The sequence below is a fragment of the Ovis canadensis genome, chromosome 5 (genome assembly GCF_042477335.2).
Source record: "Ovis canadensis isolate MfBH-ARS-UI-01 breed Bighorn chromosome 5, ARS-UI_OviCan_v2, whole genome shotgun sequence".
Lineage (NCBI taxonomy): Eukaryota > Metazoa > Chordata > Mammalia > Artiodactyla > Bovidae > Ovis > Ovis canadensis.
This window is the reverse complement of record NC_091249.1, coordinates 72,666,927-72,686,105: the sequence shown is the minus strand read 5'-3', so window position 1 is coordinate 72,686,105 and position 19,179 is coordinate 72,666,927. Positions and strand designations below refer to the sequence as shown.

The following is a 19,179-nucleotide window of genomic DNA, read 5'->3' as shown; positions in this document are numbered from 1 at the left end:
TGCTTTCCACAAGATGACTTCTGAATTATTTTCTCATCCTCATTTTTTATAAGATTCTTCGAAACATTTAGCAGTTAGACTTATTCTTGGAGAGGTTTTTATTCTCTAAGAAATGGGTGAATCTGTATTTTGATAAACCTGACAAACAAACATATTTGGTGCCTACTCATGTTCCTTTTATTCTTCTCAGACTTTTATTTCCTTTGCTGGCTGTTATCATGGAATTTTTCTTCTATTTGTGAATTGGCATTGTCTGCTTTGAGTTTCTGACTATGGGGGAAGGTGTGTGTGTGTGTGTGTGTGTGTGTGTGTGTGTGTGGTTGTGTGTGTGTATCATTGTCATGTATACCAACTAGTTGCCTATGAATACTTTGGTTCCTGGTCCAGACATCACTATCTTTATTATCATTATTTTAGCATTGGCCATTTACTGAGTGTTGGTTTTATTTGTCAGGGATTAAGCTAAGTGCATTACATATATCATCTCATGGAATTCTTAATATAACCCATGGAGCAAGTATTATTATCCCCATTTTACTGATGGGAAAATTGAGACTCTGAGAGGTTAAATTACTTGGCTACTATCCTATAGCTGGCAAGTGGTGGGCCAGGATTCTAACAGATATTCATCTGATTTCAGACTCTTGCTGTTAACCACTAAGCTATGCTCCTTGCTAGTTAATTGAAAACTCTTGAAATAATGGAGGACATTTGGTTCTTAGACATGGGCTGGGCTTCAGAAGCAATATGGTCAAATATCCCAACCAGTGCAGTGATCTCTTCTATAACTTATCTGGTAGGTAGTTGTCTGTTTCTCCTCCCAGTGAGGGGTAACTTACTATTACCCAAGGCAAGACATTGGCAGGGTTGCAAATTATAAAATTTTTGCCTCTGGTTTTCTTTTGGGACTATGTGTATAATATCACCATAGAGAGAGAAGATATTTCACATGTATTGTTTAAGACGATGTTAAAGCCATTCAGGCATGTGGGATTTTAAACTGTAAATGCCAGTTGGATTGAGCTGTAATAGAATAATCTTGAGCAAGATAGTGTGATTTGCAGTGGGCAGATAGTGAAGGGCATGTAAAGTCCTTCTTGCCTGACCCAATCTGGTTTTCCAACTCATTTCTCCCAACTCTCCCCTGACCTAACTCCCTATGCAATAAGCATGCAAGATTGATCATTTTTCTTTAGGTAAACAGTGAATTCTCCAGCCTCTGAATTACTTCCGCTGCCCCAAATGCTCTTTCTCACTTTCTTGCCTGGCACAAGCCTACTCATTCCTTGAGGCATGGTTCCAACATGAGCTCTAAACTTTCCTGATCCCTACTCCCCCAATCTTTGAGCTAATCACTTCCTCCTCTGGGCCCTCACACCACCTGCTTCTCTTTTTCTTGGAGACTCAGCTTATCCTGTGGGATCTTAAATACTTTTTATGTATTTAAAACACTCTCTGCTCACCTGGGCAGCTTCTAGAAAGCAGGCCATTTCCTACCTGCAGTGTCTAAGAGTCAAGGGTACTTACTGAGTGAAGGTGCACATTTAGCCATGCTGCTGTTGAATTTGCCTGGTTCAGATTGTGGCTCCACCTCTCCCTAGCCTTTGACTTGGGCGAGTTGCTAGGCCTCATTCCGCTCAACTAGATACTGTTAAAAAAAAGGCTCTGTGATAGGATTGTTGTGAAAATTACATGAGATAATCCGTGATTAGCCTAGCACAATCACTGACACATAATAAACATTCACTTAAATTTATACTGGCTGATTTTATCATGGATCCATACCTTTAAGACATTTTTCTCCTGCAGATTTTTAGGTTCTTTCATATCAAAATAGTTGAGCAGAAGAAGCAGGTAGACGGTCTGATCCCCCAAAGATGAAAAGTTCTAGTCTTTTATTTGTCTTTCAAGAACTATGGTAGGAAATGGAAAAAAGTCTCACAAGCAACTTGGTTTGACTTTAATTGTATGTGCGTATGGATAAACAGAAGTGGATTGGGATTAGAATAAGCCGTGTGTACTGATTTGATCTTGCACTTTGGCATGTTGAAACATGGACATGTCTGACACTGGTGATGCAACTAAAGAACCCCTTAGAATATATTTTGTCCAAGCTACAAGGTTAGGCATTCCAAACGGAAATTCAGCTAACTGGGGTCCTTTCTGCAAGCAGCACAAAATAATAAAAAGAGTGCTGACCTAAGATCCCAGAGTTTCTACCCTGAGGGTGCATTGCTTTACGTCCTTGTCAAGACACTATTCTCTGCAATTAGGTTTTCGCATCTGTCTGATAGGGTTTTTTTTTCATTTGCCTGCTATTTTCACAATTTTTACCCATATCAGCATTCTGCCCATGCTATTTTCTATCTATCTTTAAATACATTTTTTGAAATTTGAATAGATCTACTTTTAAAGGAAACTCTCAGTTCAGTTCAGTTCAGTCACTCAGTCATGTCCAACTCTTTGCAACCCCGTGAACTGCAACACGCTAGGCCTCCCTATGCATCACCAACTCCCAGAATTTACCCAAACTCACGTCCATTGAGTCGGTAATACCATCCAACCATCTCATCCTCTGTCATCCCCTTCTCCTCCTGCCCTCAATCTTTCCCAGCATCAGGGTCTTTTCAAACGAGTCAGCTCTTTGCATCAGGTGGCCAAAGTATTGGAGTTTCAGCTACAACATCAGTCCTTCCAATGAACACTCAAGACTGATCTCCTTTATGATGGACTGGTTGGATCTCCTTGCAGTCCAAGGGACTCTCAAGAGTCTTCTCCAACATCACAGTTCAAAACCATCAATTCTTCGGCGCTTAGCTTTCTTTATAGTCCAACTCATATCCATACATGACCACTGGAAAAACCATAGCCTTGACTAGATGGACTTTTGTGAACAAAGTAATGTGTCTGCTTTTTAATATGCTATCTATGTTGGTCATAACTTTTTTTCCAAGGAGTAAGCATCTTTTAATTTCATGGCTGCAATCACCATCTGCAGTAATTTTGAAGCCCCAAAAAATAAAGTCAGCTGCTGTTTCGACTGTTTCCCCATCTATTTGCCATGAAGTTATGGGACCAGATGCCATGATCTTAGTTTTCTGAATGTTGAGCTTTAAGCCAACTTTTTTATTCTCTTCTTTCATGTTCATCAAGAGGCTCTTTAGTTCCTCTTCACTTTCTGCCATAAGGGTGGTATCATCTGCATATCTGAGGTTATTGATATTTCTCCCAGCAATCTTGATTCCAGCTTGTGCTTCTTCCAGCCCAGCATTTCTCATGATGTACACTCATATAAGTTAAATAAGCAGGGTGACAGTATACAGCCTTGATGTACTCCTTTTCCTATTTGGAACCAGTCTGTTGTTCCATGTCCAGTTTGAACTGTTGCTTCCTGACCTGCATACAGGTTTCTCAAGAGGCAGGTCAGGTGGTCTGGCATTCCCATCTCTTTCAAAATTTTCCACAGTTTATTGTGATCCACACAGTCAAAGACTTTGGCATAGTCAATAAAGCAGAAATAGATGTTTTTCTAGAACTCTCTTGCTTTTTTGATGATCCAGTGCATGTTGGCAATTTGATCTCTGGAAATTGGAAACTCTATCATGACCTTAAATGCAAAATCACATACAGAAGATGATTTTAAAAATAAATACAATGGAAACAAAGCAAATTTTTGTTATTTGCATAAATTTTTATTAGTATTAAAATTTAATAATATTGCTTGCCAAAATCTCTGAGCAAAGGCCTGCTCTCTGTTTTATTAGGTACTAGAGACTTATTAAAGCCAGAGTGGGGCCGAACTGAGTATTTCTCTTTAAAATGAGCAGAATGAGTGAAAGAAGTGTTGAATATCCTTATTGCATTCAGGTTGTTTAATGCTATGCCTCTTTCTTTGGTATATCATCTGTGGAAAGCACTGCACATTTGGGAAATACTGGATCTTCCAGAGTCAATATTCTGTTCTGGTTGATAGTGCTCTAAAGACAAATGAAGTAATTGGTCTAGACTGTCATCTTCTGAGCCATTGAACTTACTAATAACTCAGTACAAGTTTATATGCTCACTGTTTATAAACAGTTCTATTAGTTTTTATCAGTTAGTTGTACCCAGTCATTATTTTTTTTCATCACATAAAAAACACCTTAAAAAGTATTGCTTTGTGCAACTCATTTCTTTTGCATTTACATTTTTTGCTATCTCATTTTTATGATTCATCACCAAATCTTTCCTCATTTCATCATCAATGTCATAAAAGCCAACAAATACCACTTGTCCACCCAGCTAAAATGAACTGTTTGCGTGCAATTCAATGCTTTCTTTCTGATCCTTTGTGAAGAATCACTGAATGCCTCAAACTCTAGTTCTTCCTATTCACATGTCCTTTCTCTTCCCTATGTTTCTGTTGCTAAACTCTGCTTCAGGTGTGAGTAGAATAATTGGACATTCACCTCCTCGGGGAATCATACTTCCATGCGCCCAAGAATAAAATGAAAGCACCGTTTGAAAATGAAGATTTCTGCTCTCCCCTCCTCACTTCTGCCCTCTCCCTACTCCCTACTCCCACACTGTCCTTAGAGGTCTGGTGTATGGGTCCTAAGAATCTGGATTTGTTATGGGTATTCAAGATAACTCTGATGCACGTAGTCTCTGGACAGTTTTGTCAAAGATGACTTAGTAATCTTTCTCTTTTCCTCTTTTTCCTTCTTTTCCTCCTTCTCGCTCTTCTTCTGGAACAAATGTAATTTTAACTCTGTCTCATCAACCGTTCATATTAAACTTCATCACAAAACTCTTCCCACCATACAGTGGTTTCCATGTTTCCCAGTGGACAGAATTCCTGATTTGGGAGGCAGGCCACCTGATTTATAGCACTAGATCCACTATTACCTATCAGTCAATCCATGCCCCTACATTGTACCTACCTGCCTTCCTTATGGAGTTACATTGAAGGGTATATGTGGAATGATATAATGATATAAGAATGTTTCATGAATTGTAGAGGATTTTGGTAAAACTATTAAAATAAGAAATTGCATTTTAAAAACTCATCTGTTAAAATATCAGAGATTCTTTTTTAATGGTGTTTTGCACCAGGATTTTGAGTGGCTCTGCCAATGTTTCTGATCAAGCATATGTTTGAGGAAAGACAGTTGTGATCTCACTGCATTTTAAGTTGTGGCATCTCCACCCCTCCCTGTCCTATCTTAGCCAGATACATTTAACAGCTTTGTAGTGTGACTTCACAGATTCAAAAATTGAGGTATTTCAGATTCTTTAATACAAATCCCAAAATTATCTTCCTGTGTTTCCAGAGAAACCTCCTCCTTCCACACAGAATATAAAGTATCAGATTCTAACAATAGAATATTAAAGGCCAAATTCAAATACCCACAGCTTTGGGGAACAGTCCCACACACAGCTGGTGCCCAGTCAGAAGGTCTGTATCTGTCACCCACCATCTCTGCTACTCATAGAACGAGAATGTCAAAGCTGCAAAGGATCTCATAGATTACCCTCCTGGTTTAAGGCATGAGAAAAGTGAGATACAGGAAAGGGACTCAGTCATCAGAGGCATGCCATGACTGAAGGCTAAAAAGACATCAGAATCCAGGTTACTGTCTCCTGGTTTACTGTTTGCATTGCTTAGTTAATAGGGTGGCCTTGCAATTGAAAGCAAAAGGCACTCACTGAATGTTAAAGTCATGTTCCCATTGTATGAGGTTTTCCAGTGGCTCAGTGGTAAAGAATTCACCTGCCAATGCAGGAGATGTGGGTTTAATCCCTGGATTGGGAAGATCCCCTGGAGTAGGAAATGACAACCCACCTCAGTATTCTTGCTTGGAAAATTCTATGGAGAGATGTGGGAACGATATCTCTTGGGGCACAGCACACTGCACCATGATTCTGTATCTTGAACAAAGACCTTAAAAGGAGAAGACATTAAACTGTTAACTGCGATTCATATAATAGTGTCAACTGAGACTGACACAGGCCAACCAGAACGCAAGATCACCCCATCGTTATCCTCAGGTCTCCTTTTCTGCTGAGCGGGAGTCAGTTGTGAGTTCTCCATGGAGTTAGGAGGCTGGGATATTTTCCTTTCTTCTCTCCTTGATGAGAGCTATACTGATATTGTCTGGATAAAAAGGAGTGGTACCAAGCATCCAATAGCAATTCTGCAGAAGTCTCAATCATTAATTGACTATCTGGAAGAATTATATGAGAGAACTAGTGTAACCTCTTGGAGATACTTCTCAAAGAACCTCCTCCCAAGCTCCGCAACTGCTCTGGAGCCTTCCACACACCCAACTCGGTGATTCTGTTTATCCCAGGTCTTCCCACTCTGTCTTCCATCCCCTCTGCTCATTCTTTGTTATGCTTACTCACTTAACCCCTTCCTCTACTCTCTCTGCTATCCTGACTTCACAGTTTCTTTTCCCTTTTCCACCTGGTCTCCCTGGTTCTGCATAACAGAAAATACGTGCACCTCTTGGCAAAGATGCTCCTTTAGCGGGCAAGAGGAAAGAGTTCCATGTTAGTGTCCCAGTCACACTGTATTTCAGTAAAAGAAGACACATCATACTGTAGGCTTCCCATAGGAGGAGTAGATGTAATATACCCCCATGTGCATATTCCTTTTACCCTAAGTCCATCATAATAGGACATGGAAATGCTGGAGACACAGAACCTGAATACTGAACTTAGCAGTAATGGTTCTTAAGATAATGAGTGACGATGTATCAGGACAATTCAGGGTCCAGATTTTGGAATCAAACTGACCAGAATTTTTAAGGTCTGATTTACTTATTAACTGAATAAATTTGGGCAAATTATTTAACTCTGAAACTCAGTTTCCTTGTCTGTTAAATGGGTTTAAACTATACTAATTAATGCATATAACACACTTAGCCCAGGCCCTGACATACAGGTGCTACCCTAATAAGTGATTGTTTTTATTGTTGCTAATGATAATAAAAAGTATGATACAAAGGGAATTTGGCCAGTAAAAATGAGAAACCCTTCCTTCTCCTCTTTCTCTTCCCTCCCCTCCTTCCTTTCTCCCTTTCTTCTTTCCTTCTCTCCTTCTTTTCTTTCTTCCTGTCTATTCAGTCATTCTTTTAATAGATATGTTCAGTGAATAAAAACAGAGGAAAATACAAGGGGTATGTAAAGACATGAGGTTGCATTTTGAGTTTTTCTAGGGAGCTCATGCTTGAAAACGGCATGTGAAAAATCTGAACGAAGGAAAATATAACTAAGGATGAATCAATAGCTATGTTCAGAGCAAGTAGAAAACCCAAAAATAGTTAGCTCTCATTATTTAGGGAAGAAATCTTACATATTCTGCTTCAGTAAGAATAGTCTTCCAACTGGAAAGAAGAGAACATCACAGGGAGAAAGTTGCTGCCTGAGATTTATGGAAAGCTTTTAACTGTCTCTGAGCCAAGATGTATTATTAATATTTCTCAGAGGATTAAAGTAACTGGTTGATGAGACCTCTGACTGGTGCTCTTTTGTGGACTCAGGGTTTTAGAGCAGCCTGGAGATCAGTAAATATTGCCCTAGTTCTTAAAGAAAGAATAAAGTAGACTCCAGAAACTGTAGCCTCACAACTTGAAATAGACCTTACCAAAAATTGAAAACAGTTATTATACAAATGGTATGTATGCAAGAGTCAGTGTTGTTTCATTTTAAAAAAATATCATGTCAACTCATTTCATTATCTATTAGGACAGACTTACTGCTTGACCGAGACATTTCAGCAAGGCATTGCGCAAAGCCTTCCATGGGTGGGTCTATTCTCAGGCACCCTGATGATTACCCATTTGCTGGAAGGCTAGTCTGTGTTGGGGTACCACAGGTTCTGGTTTATCCCTGTTTGATCAATAGTTCTTTTCTCTTGACTGAAAAGGCAAATGATACTAAACTGAAAGATCTAGGTAGCAATAGTTATCTGATCTTCTTTTTTCATGTTTTTAAAGATGAATTTATTTATTATAATCAGAGGCTAATTACTTTAAAATATTGTGGTGGATTTTGCCATACATTGAAATGAATCAGCCACAGGTGTACATGGGTCCCCCTGTTCCAAATATCTGATTTTCTTATGTGCTTGTAGAAGCCTTAAAGTCTCATTTGAGTCAGTGCTAAATAATCCTATCTTGAATGTTGAAATTGTTATGATTTAGAATGATCTCAGTTGACTAAAATGATACCAAATCAATAAAATGAAATTAAACTGAGACAAATGTAATGTCTTGTATTTTGGCAAAATAAGCAAATGAGTAAATAAATAAATATACACATAAATAAAAATTGCACCAGTGTAGTAAAGAACCACAGGAATTGACAGCTATTTGTATCAAAAAAGAGAAAACCTGGCAATTAACTGAACACGTAGCCAATAGAATATTATCATTGTTGGAAATGAACTTAATGTTAATCACATCCATAGAAGTAAACTAAATTGATGATGAGAAGTTTGTGACATAAATCAGAGTCACTATGTAGATCTGGGCTCTTTCCTGGTTCTGTATTCCATAAGAGATAATTTTAATAAGGATTGTGTTTAGAGGACAGTGACCGTTATGGGCAATCATCTGGAAACCATAACATATAATGAACTATTAGAGAAAATGGAAATGTGTAGCCTGGAGAAGAGAAAACTTGGAGGATATAATTAGCAGAGAGAAGAATTTTGAGTGGGCCTGGAGGGCATCGTAGTTCCACTGGGTAGAAGCTGTAGGAAGGCTCATTTTGGCAAAACATTAATAAGCTATTTCTAATAACTAAAGCTAATCAAAAATAATATGGCCTGGTGGGTCAGTGGAGGTTCCTAAGCAGGGGCTAAACAGCCACCTGTCTGCATGGCACAAGGGGCTTTCCTGCAGTGGGCGGGTTCTTGCACCAGACTATCTGTCCATTCCAACTCTGAGGTTCTGTGATCTTCTCCCCTCTCTAGGGATGCAGTGGAATGTGGTGGCCAATGGGAGAGTCAGTCCCACCCCCCAGCAAGTTCTCCTCTGGTGGCCGCACAGCCCAGTGACACTTAGGCCCCTGGGGCAGTGACCCTGAAGACAGCCATCCCTCCGAGAGAGGGCAGGTCCTGAGCTGCTGCCCGTGCATGACTGCACCCGGTGTCCTCTTCACCCAGCGTTCCATCTGTTGGTGCAGGCACCCTGTGCCCATCGAGCTTTTCCTCCAGGATTCTAGCAGGTGGCAGGGGACAGGATGGCCCCCTTGTTCACTGGGAGGTTCTTCTTCAGAGATCCCCCCAGAAGGGATCCTTTTATTTCCTAGCACTCCCTCTTTCTGGCCTCATAGTCACCCTTGCCTCATAGTCTCTGTTGTCCCCAATATATACCCTTACTGTGCCTGGTTTGTCTTGCTCGTGTTCCAAACAGGATAGCTCACTGTGTCCTATCTCAATCATAGACGTTTCCAAATAGTCCTTCTTTGCTGTGCCTGCTCACATGCACTGCCAAAACACATCCTCCCCGCGCCTGCCTTGGTCAGAGTTCTGTTCCAAAAGCACGCATCTCTTGCTTGTTCGTGTCTGTCACAGCCATGCTCAGACTGCTCACTGGCTCATCTCTGTCCTGCTCTGTGCCAGACACTAATACACTTTCCACCCAGAGTCTGGGTCCAACTGTGCGTCCTCCTGTGTCCATCACAGACTTCTACTTGCTCTTCCTTATGTCCATGTCAGTCCTTCTCTTCAGGACATGCTCCATTTATTCACCATGGAAGAAACGGGGCAACCATCTTTCAGAGGAAAACCATGTCTGCAGCAACCTCGGAGGGAAGCAGAAGACAGACAGCTCCCAACTAGTGCCATGGCCTCAAGCCCTCCTGCTCTGAGATGCTCACTTTCCTAGAACAAATAATTTCCTCGAGAGCCTTGGGCAGGACCCATGGCATTATAGTGTTTATTGGAAGATTTTGGAATCTTTCCCATAAGCTTGTGGCAAAGTCCATGGTACCAATTTATAATCCTTGAATCTGGCCTTGCTGCTCCCAAAGGAGAGAACTGTTGGAGGCTCACGCTGCCAAGACTTGTCACTCACTGCAGTTTCCCCAGGTGGAGGAGCAGGACCAAGCAGTGCTCAAGGTGGAAAAACAGCGCTTCACTTGAAGCCAGAGGACCTGGATTCCAGCCCTGGCTCCACTTCTAACATGATGTGAGATTGTGACCCATGCCCTTCCTTCCCTGTACCTTACTTTCTTCGTCTATCAACTGAAGTTTGGACCAGGGGATTGCTAAGATTCCTTTCTGTTTCTATGACAACAGGATGCTGCTATAGCCATCAGCTACCTCGAAAAGGTGTGACCTGCCTGCCTTTTGACTTTGTTTCAAAGGAACTAGCCGCCTCATCTGGGCCTTCTAGACCTTTGACGTTGCCAGCTTTGCCCTTCAGATAAACCTGGATGTCTTTCATTCAAAACCAAGTTCACAGCTCTTGCCACCTGTCCCAGAGTGAAGGTCCCAGGGAAGTAAACACTGCCACATCCCAGAGCCCTGTGAGGTTTCCAGTTTGGTCTTGGCTGTGGTTTAATAGCATCTCAGGACTTCATCATACTGTCTTTGTTCCTGCTGTTTAAGAAGTCAGATATCATTTCCACTGATGTTTACTTTATTTCTGGAATTGCACCAGCCTGGAAGAGACTTTGGAAGGAGAAAGAAAAAATTGCCGTCAAACAATCCAAATACCAAAAAAGAAAAAAGAAAAATTCTGAGTCCTGCAAAGGCTTACAATTTTTTATGTGGAGAAAATCACTTGTTAGGGAACAGGAAAAGACTCTAATGAGAAATGTGACTTGGAACTCCCAAATGCTGTTGAGAAAGATGCACCATGCTGAAATGCTCCTGGTGTAGCCTGGGGTTGTCACTCACTGATCAATGGGAGCAGATTTATCTGGGGACCTATTCTCATCATATATGAAGAAAGTTTATCTAAGTCCTGTCTTGTACATTGACTCTGGATGGACCAACTGCCTGTGCTTTTTTGAGTCACTGTCCCTGTGCCGTTAACAAGATTGGAGCTTAGGAGGCAACCACGTTTAGGAGGATGATCCTCCTCTAATACAAAGGAGAGATCAGCAAAGTCTTGAACCGCAAGGCCCTGATCCTGGCAGTGAGACTCACACTGTATCTGTTGGGCTGCTGCCCACATTGTCCACAACTTCCATGAACGTGCAGTTAGGATGAGAGAGAAGGGAAGCTGCATGGGCCCTGAATCAATTGCTGTGACTTACTATGTGACCGTGAACTAGTAACTGGGCCTCTCCGGCCTCGGAAACAATCTCTCCTGCCTACTTCATGAAGCTGTTGTGGAGGGAAATTAGATAATTTTTGTGATGATGTTCTGTAAATCATAAAATGCCATTTTGTTTACTATGACTTTGAATTACTTTGAGTGCTCCTGGGTAGTCAAAGTCTAAGAATTTCTTCACCAAGATGTGGATTAGAGAGTGAGCTTCCTATACTGAAAATACCAAGGGATCATCTTTTGGGGGGGTCCATTCGCCCAAATTTACCCCCTTTGCATTTGATTATTCTAAGCTACCCAAAACACACCAACACTGAAAATTTGTACATCACAAACACTCTCATTTGAAGGGTTTTGTTGTTCTCAAAGTAAAGAGGTAGGTAGAGAGAGATGAGGACTGCAGTCTAAATTTTGTGATAATGAGCCTAATTTTTCATGTAACTTCAGAGTCACATGGAATAAATTCAAATACCATTTTGCCATGAAAACATTTATTTGTACAAAGACTTGGGTCATCGAAATTGTCCCCACCCTGTTAATTCTCTCTCTCTCTCTCTCTATATATATATATATATGAAAATAACCCTCCAACATGAATTAGATCATGAATGATAAGCTGATAGTTATATAAAGAGTGTATTGAGATACTGAAGCAAATAATTTGAGATTTTAAAAAATCTGATAGTCTATGTAAATTATTGTTAATTATCACTTAGTGTTATCTAGATAGCACCTTCATTTTGTTTACATTTTTAATAAAGCAGAATTACAAGTGGGGCCACTCATGCATTTTCTAGCAAACTAAGTCCCCTTGTGTAATCAGCATATAAAGTACATGTGTGCCCATTATACAGAACATGGGATTTAAATATATATCTTCAAAGACTTGCAAGTTTTAATGATGATTATATTTTGGTTTTAAGAAATTGTTAGTTATACATATGATTTATTTGAAGCTAAAGCTTTGAAGTACTAGGACCCCTGATTCTAATTTGTTTCTATTCCCTTGGCTTTATGATGCAATCCACTTTTTGATGCAGTTCCCAAGAATGTGTTCTAGGAAAAATAGGAGCCTTGTTTTCTTTATTGATAAATTCTATTTATTGATAAACATTAATAAAATGCATATGTTTATATCTGTGCATTCTTTACATGTTATAGAAATTGTATACAGAGGGAAATCTAATGTCTTAAAACTATTAGGAGAATTTTGAGTATACAATAAAATGCCAAAGTCAATCCTGCGCCTCAGTTCTCTGCAGCTTCTCTGTTGTCTCATAGCCCAACTCACCCCTCAGAAGCTTTGGGTGTTTGATGCTGGATAATTTTCTCTCTCCAGCATCAGGGTCTTCAAGGTAAAGACAGAAGCCCAGGACCCCTAAATAATGTGATTTTGCCTGTCTTCCTGTCACCTTTGTCAGCCTCAAGTACTAAGACATGTCTCTCTTACATGGGTCATCCCCAGAAGGGCATAGGGAAGGCTTTAGCCCAGCCACTCTCCGGGCATACGCCATAGGAGCCATTCAAGTCAGCGTGGCGGTTGTACTATGCATTCACTGGTCTTGAATTGAGTTTGTTAATCATGTGCCTCCTCTTTTTGTGTCATGAACAACTCAGGATTCTCGAGTTCCTGGAAATTGAGCCCCAGAATACATGTCAGTGAAATTCAAGTCCCCGCTCTTCTGAGAATGGGGTGAAGGAAAGACCCCCAACAGCAGTCAGGGGCAGTGTACTCACCCAGTTCTTCTGTTTAATCCTTGGGGCCGCCATCATCTCACATATGAAATGCAGAGGGTGGGCAAGAATTAGGTTTTCAAATCAAAGCTCGCTCTTCATACACAAGCTTTACCTGGAACTCTATTGCAGTAGGGTGAAGTAGGGTGGAGAACAGGTATATCTGGGTTCCCTCATCTCTACTCATTATGATCTATCACTGGAAGGAGATTTCTTGACATCTAAAAACCTCGAGCAGCTGGAAAAGGCACTCTCCACTGAAAGTCTGTGATGGTGCTTGGCTTTTCCATCCTTTATTTTTCTAAAGCATTTGTAAGATTCCTGCAAGCCATTTTTCCTGATGACGTTCCTCAGAATCACACTTGTCCACTTATTTACAGAACCTCTTCCTCCATAAAGAAAAAGCCTCATCTCCTGAAACATCCATCTAGAATGACCACCTGAGTCTTCACCTCCTGTGAAGCATCCGCTGTGTCAAGGCAGAGAACTAGACCTCAAAACCTGGGCTAGCCTAACCCTGGACCGTCTTTTGTTTTCCTTTCGTCTTGTCTTTCTTCATTTTGGAGCAGCCATTCTCTGGACCCATGCAAGGGGGTGGGAACTAACATTGATTTAATAGTCGCCATGTTCTGGGTGGTTTCTGTGTGTTACATAGTTTATTTCTGTCAAGAGTCAGAGAAACATATTTTAAACACCTACTATGTGGTGGGCTACAGTCCGTGGGGTCACAAAGAGTCAGACACGACTGAGGGACTTCTCTTCTCTTCACTTCATGCGCTAGGGCCTGTTGTCAAAGATCCACTAAAAATAATACTGATGAGATTCCTTCACTGGGAACCAGGAAATAAGAAAGGAGACATACAAAACATGAATGAGACAAGTTTATGTACGCACAAGTGCTATGAAGAACGACAACAAAAAAGATGAGATGAAGCAGAGGTGTGGACATTGTGTGAGGTATTCAGAAAGCTTCAAGAGATCAGTCCCCTATGACCTGGGAAAAGAATATTGAAGAGGAGTCTGCATGTGTTAATCTGGGGGAATATTATGTCAGGCAAAGGAAACAGCAACTGCAAAGAATCTAAAGCAATAATGAGCCTGGTAAGTGTGCATGGCACTGAGTGAATGTGGGGAAAGTTGTAGGAGATGGGATCACAGAAGTAAGTAAAAATTGACAATAAAAAGGACATTTTAGTTACCATTCATCAGTTAGTTACTATGGGCCAGGATTTATGGGAAGTATTTTAACTGAAACTCTACAAGGTAGGTATCATGTTTCCATCACATAGAAGTTAACCTGGAGTTTCCCCAAGAACAAAGAGATTATTTGGGGCCAGAAATGGGGAAATGGAACCCAAACCTTGCCAAGTGTAGCCTTTCTCCCCAGTGTCACTAGCTGAGGGGACTTAATCCACCTGATACCTGTTCCCATTAGCCACAAGAACCATCCTTAACACAGATAATTCTCTTCTTATCTTTTTCTTTTGTCTCTCTTATTTCTCCATGAAGTGTTGCTTACATTTATAATGATTCTTCATTTATTTTACGTATCCTAATTCCAGTGAAAGTGAAAATGTTAGTCACTCAGTCATGTCTGACTCTTTGTAACCCCATGGACTGTAGCTTGCCAGGCTCCTCTAGCCAGGATTCTCCAGGCAAGAATCTCTTCCCTAGGGAATCTTCCTGACCCAGGGATTGAACCTGGATCTCCCGCATTGCAGAAGATTCTTTACCATCTGAGCCACCAGGGAAGCCATAGTTAAGTCACTCAGTCGTGCCCGACTCTTTGCGGCCCCATAGACGGCAGCCCATCAGGCTCCTCCCTCCATGGGATTCTCCAGGCAAGAACACTGGAGTGGGTTGCCATTGCTTTCTCCAGGGGATCTTCCTGACCCAGGGATCGAACCCAGGTCTCCCATATTAAAGGCAGACGCTTTAACCTCTAAGCCACCAGGGAAGCCCAGGGAAGCCATGCTAATCCCAAATAGCACATAATTGGAAGTTCAGTTCAGTTCAGTTCAGTCACTAAGTTGTGTCCGACTCTTTTCGACCCCATGAATCTCAGCACAACAGGCCTCCCTGTCCATCACCAACTCCCAGAGTTTACCCAAACTCATGTCCATTGAGTCGGTGATGCCATCCAGCCATCTCATCCTCTGTCGTCCCCTTCTCCTCCTGCCCTCAATCTCTCCCAGCATCAGAGTCTTTTCCAATGAGTCAACTCTTCACATGAGGTGGCCAAAGTATTGGAGTTTCAGCTTCAGCATCAGTCCTTCCAATGAACACTCAGGACTGATCTCATTTAGAATGGACTGGTTGGATCTCTTTGCAGTTCAAGGGACTCTCAAGAGTCTTCTCCAGCACCACAGTTCAAAAGCATCAATTCTTCGGCGCTCAGCTTTCTTCACAGTCCAACTCTCACATCCTTACATGACCATTGGAAAAACCATAGCCTTGACTAGATGGACCTTTGTTGGCAAAGTAATGTCTCTGCTTTTCAATATGCTATCTAGGTTGGTCATAACTTTCCTTCCGAGGAGTAAGTGTCTTTTAATTTCATGGCTGAAATCACCATCTGCAGTGATTTTGGAGCCCAGAAAAATAAAACAGCCACTGTTTCCACTGTTTCTCCATCTATTTCCCATGGAGTGATGGGACCAGATGCCATGATCTTAGTTTTCCAAATGTTGAGCTTTAGGCCAACTTTTTGACTCTCCTGTTTCACTTTCATCAAGAGGCTTTTTAGTTCCTCTTCACTTTCTGCCATAAGGGTGGTGTCATCTGCATATCTGAGGTTATTGATATTTCTCCCGGCAATCTTGATTCCAGCTTGTGTTTCCTCCAGCCCAGCATTTCTCATGATGTACTCTGCATAGAAGTTAAATAAGCAGGGTGACAATATACAGCCTTGATGTACTCCTTTTCCTATTTAGAACCAGTCTGTTGTTCCATGTCCAGTTCTAACTGTTGCTTGCTGACCTGCATACAGGTTTCTTAAGAGGCAGGTGAGGTGGTCTGGCATTCCCATCTCTCTCAGTATTTCCCACAGTTTATTGTGATCCACACAGTCAAAGGCTTTGGCATAGTCAATAAAGCAGAAATAGATGTTTTTCTAGAACTCTCTTGCTTTTTCGATGATCCAGTGGATGTTGGCAATTTGATCTCTGGTTCCTCTGCCTTTCTAAAGCCAGCTTGAACATCTGGAAATTCACGATTCATGTATTGCTAAAGCCTGGCTTGGAGAATTTTGAGCATTACTTTACTAGCATGTGAGATAAGTGCAATTGTGTGGTAGTTTGAGCATTCTTTGGCATTGCCTTTCTTTGGGATTGGAATGAAAACTGACCTTTTCCAGTCCCAGCCACAGGACTGTGGCCACGACTGGAAAACTGCTGAGTTTTCCAAATTTGCTGGCATATTGAGTGCGGCACTTTCACAGCATCATCTTTCAGGATTTGAAATAGCTCAACTGGAATTCCATCACTAACTTTGTTTGTACTGATGCTTTCTAAGGCCCACTTGACTTCACATTCCAGAATGTCTGGCTCTAGGTGAGTGATCACACCATCATGGTTATCTGGGTCATGAAGCTCTTTTTTGTACAGTTCTTCTGTGTATTCTTGCCACCTCTTCTTAATATCTTCTGCTTCTCTTAGGTCTCTTGGAAGTAAAAAAGCCAATTATTATTTAGCCAGAAAGTGATTTCCTATAAAACTATTCATCTCATTAGAGATAAAAGGAAATTGAATCTGGTTATGTAATCAGTAAATTTTTTCTCACGCATTTTTAAAAATCTCCATCCTACTTGACATCATCCTTCTGCAACTGATGCTATCACCTTCTGGCCTGGGGAGTTAGGCTATAAACACAACTTTGAGCATGCCGTTTCTCAGATCAAAACCTCTAAAGGACTTCTCCAATGGACTGTCCATGGAATTCTCTACGGCAAAATACTGGAGTGGGTAGCCTTTCCCTTCTCCATGGGATCGTCCTGACCCAGGGATCGAACCCAGGTCTCCCGCGTTTTGGACAGATTCTTTACCAGCTAAGCCACAAGGGAAGCCCAAAGGGCTTCGTTGTTAACCAAATCTGGGCTGCCCATAATTTTCTAAGTCTACCAGAGTTTTGCCTCCAGTTATTTCTCTTTATACATAGTTACAAAGCAAGCCATCTGCTCCGTGTTCCCCTTACATGCTCTTCACATTTTCATCCTCAGTTTATTGATTCTTCTGTTCTTTCCCTTGGGCATACATCTCCTAGCATCTCTTATCTGGTCTATCTCAAATACCATCTTCTACTTGAAGTCTCTTCCAGCCTCCAAGACAGTGTGAGGTTTTTTAATCTATTTCCGTCCCTGAAGCACTTTATTTGCTCTCCTATAACTTTTTCCTGTGCTTTTCAGTGTGGTTTGTATTGTTAATTGCTCAGTTGTGTCCTACTCTTTCTGAACCCATGGACAATAAGCCACCAGGCTCCTCTGTCCATGGGATTTCCCAGGCAAAAATACTGCAGTGGGTTGCCATTTCCTTCTCCAGGGGATCTTCCCTACCCAGGGATTGAACCTGGGTCTCCTGCACTGCAGGCAGACCCTTTACCATCTGAGCCACCAGGGAAGCCCTCACGGTTCATTAATGATTCCTATTGTGAGCTTCCCTTCCAGAGCCCAGATTTTGAGCTCCTTGAGGACAAGAGCCAATTCTTATCAATCATCTTTTTTTTTTTTTTTTTTTGCCTTTTTCTTGTGCCCAACACAGGTTTTTATGCACTGAAGCTTTTCAGTAAGTTCATTGAATTTACTTATTTGGAAGAACTTGTTTTTGTTTATAGCATATGCACTGCACATGCTGCTTAGCTCTTTCAACCTTCAAATCTCACTGCTCCTCTGCTGTTTAATTCTCCATCCACTGCAGTACCTGCAGCTTTCTGATAAGAATAAAATTTTCCTGTGACCATTTTGAATAAAATCAAGATTTTATCATATTTCTTGCAAGTAGCAAAAGATTAGAGTTTTAAAATACCATTATTTCCATGGTTTATGGCAAGCTTTCCCCCCTTTTTTGGTTCATGTCTGCCTGTCAAAAAAGAACTTAAGCTTAAATAAAGTTTTGTATTTATAGAACATGGTGGTGAATCAGACTGAAGTGTGAGTTACTTGACATTGTATAATCCTAGAGAGTATTGGCTACTGTTTTACCTGTAATGGCATTTACTGACACAGCACAGAGAATGGAGTGAATGTTGGATGGTCCAGGCCAAGGAGGTAGGAGTTGCCCAAGCTAGGGTATGATACAGCATGCTCAAGAGACGTCAGGAAATGTGTCCTTTTCCCCCAGCATCTAACTTACTGTTTGACTCTCCACATGTCCCTGCCTCTCTCTGCCTTCAGTTTTGCAAATATAAATTGAGAAGCGTTTTGTAGTTAAGAGCTTGGGCTTTGTCATCAGATAGACATGGGTTTAGATTCAGGCTTTTCCAGTTACTGACTGTGTGTCACTTTGATGTCACTGTTTCTTCTTAGTGGAGGGATAACCATAGCCCATTTTGTACAGTGTTGTTGTGAGATTCAGTGGGTTAAAGCTCATAAACAGTGGAACATAGTCCGTGGCATACACACTCACTGAAGTGTACCTGTTACTATTAGTACTCTGATTCCATGACATTTGAAATTCTGAAGCTGCGTGTAGAGACATATGGAAAGGAAATTGAGAAACCAGGGGTGGGGAAGTGGTGAAAGTGGCAAGCAGTGGTTATTTCTTTGTCAGGTGTCTGATCCAGAAAAGGGCAGGCTGTGAACACTATTCAGGAGAAGCTGGAGATGGTAAGATATTTGGTTACAGAATCAGAGAAGATTTATATGATGTGCGTAGGCAAGAAACAGAGTTTAGTTGATTCAGTGTCTTATTATGGAAAGCCTAAAATGTCTCTTCATTTTCTCCAGTTCATGAGTTTCCTAAGCAGTACCTGCACTTTACCTTTTAAGATGATAAAGGGACACAACTTTATTGAGCACCTGAGATATGTCAATACTACTTTGAGCCTTTACATGTATTATAGCATTTAATTCTCAAAAATAGTATTGACTATATTGAATCCTTCTCAAGTTGCCAGCTAAGTTGCTTTGGGCAAGTTAATTAACTTCTCTGAGTCTCAGTTTCTTCATGAGTAAAATAGAAGT

The 19,179-nt window shown here is 41.1% G+C and overlaps 1 protein-coding gene across 7 annotated transcripts in view; it reads left to right on the top strand.

Annotated features, from left to right (window-relative positions):
- The window catches only part of HTR4 (5-hydroxytryptamine receptor 4), a 248,757-nt gene that overhangs the window by 204,214 nt on the left and 25,364 nt on the right, over positions 1–19,179 (top strand). For 3 of the 7 annotated variants that reach the window (XM_069592373.1, XM_069592374.1, XM_069592380.1), the window contains one exon: positions 8,963–10,731. The exons of the other annotated variants lie outside the window; for them this stretch is intronic. In XM_069592373.1, coding sequence (XP_069448474.1) covers positions 8,963–9,053 — 91 coding nt within the window. In that variant the 3' untranslated portion in view covers positions 9,054–10,731. Of the gene's footprint in view, positions 1–8,962; positions 10,732–19,179 lie in introns of those variants that run through there. 7 annotated transcript variants of the gene reach the window in all.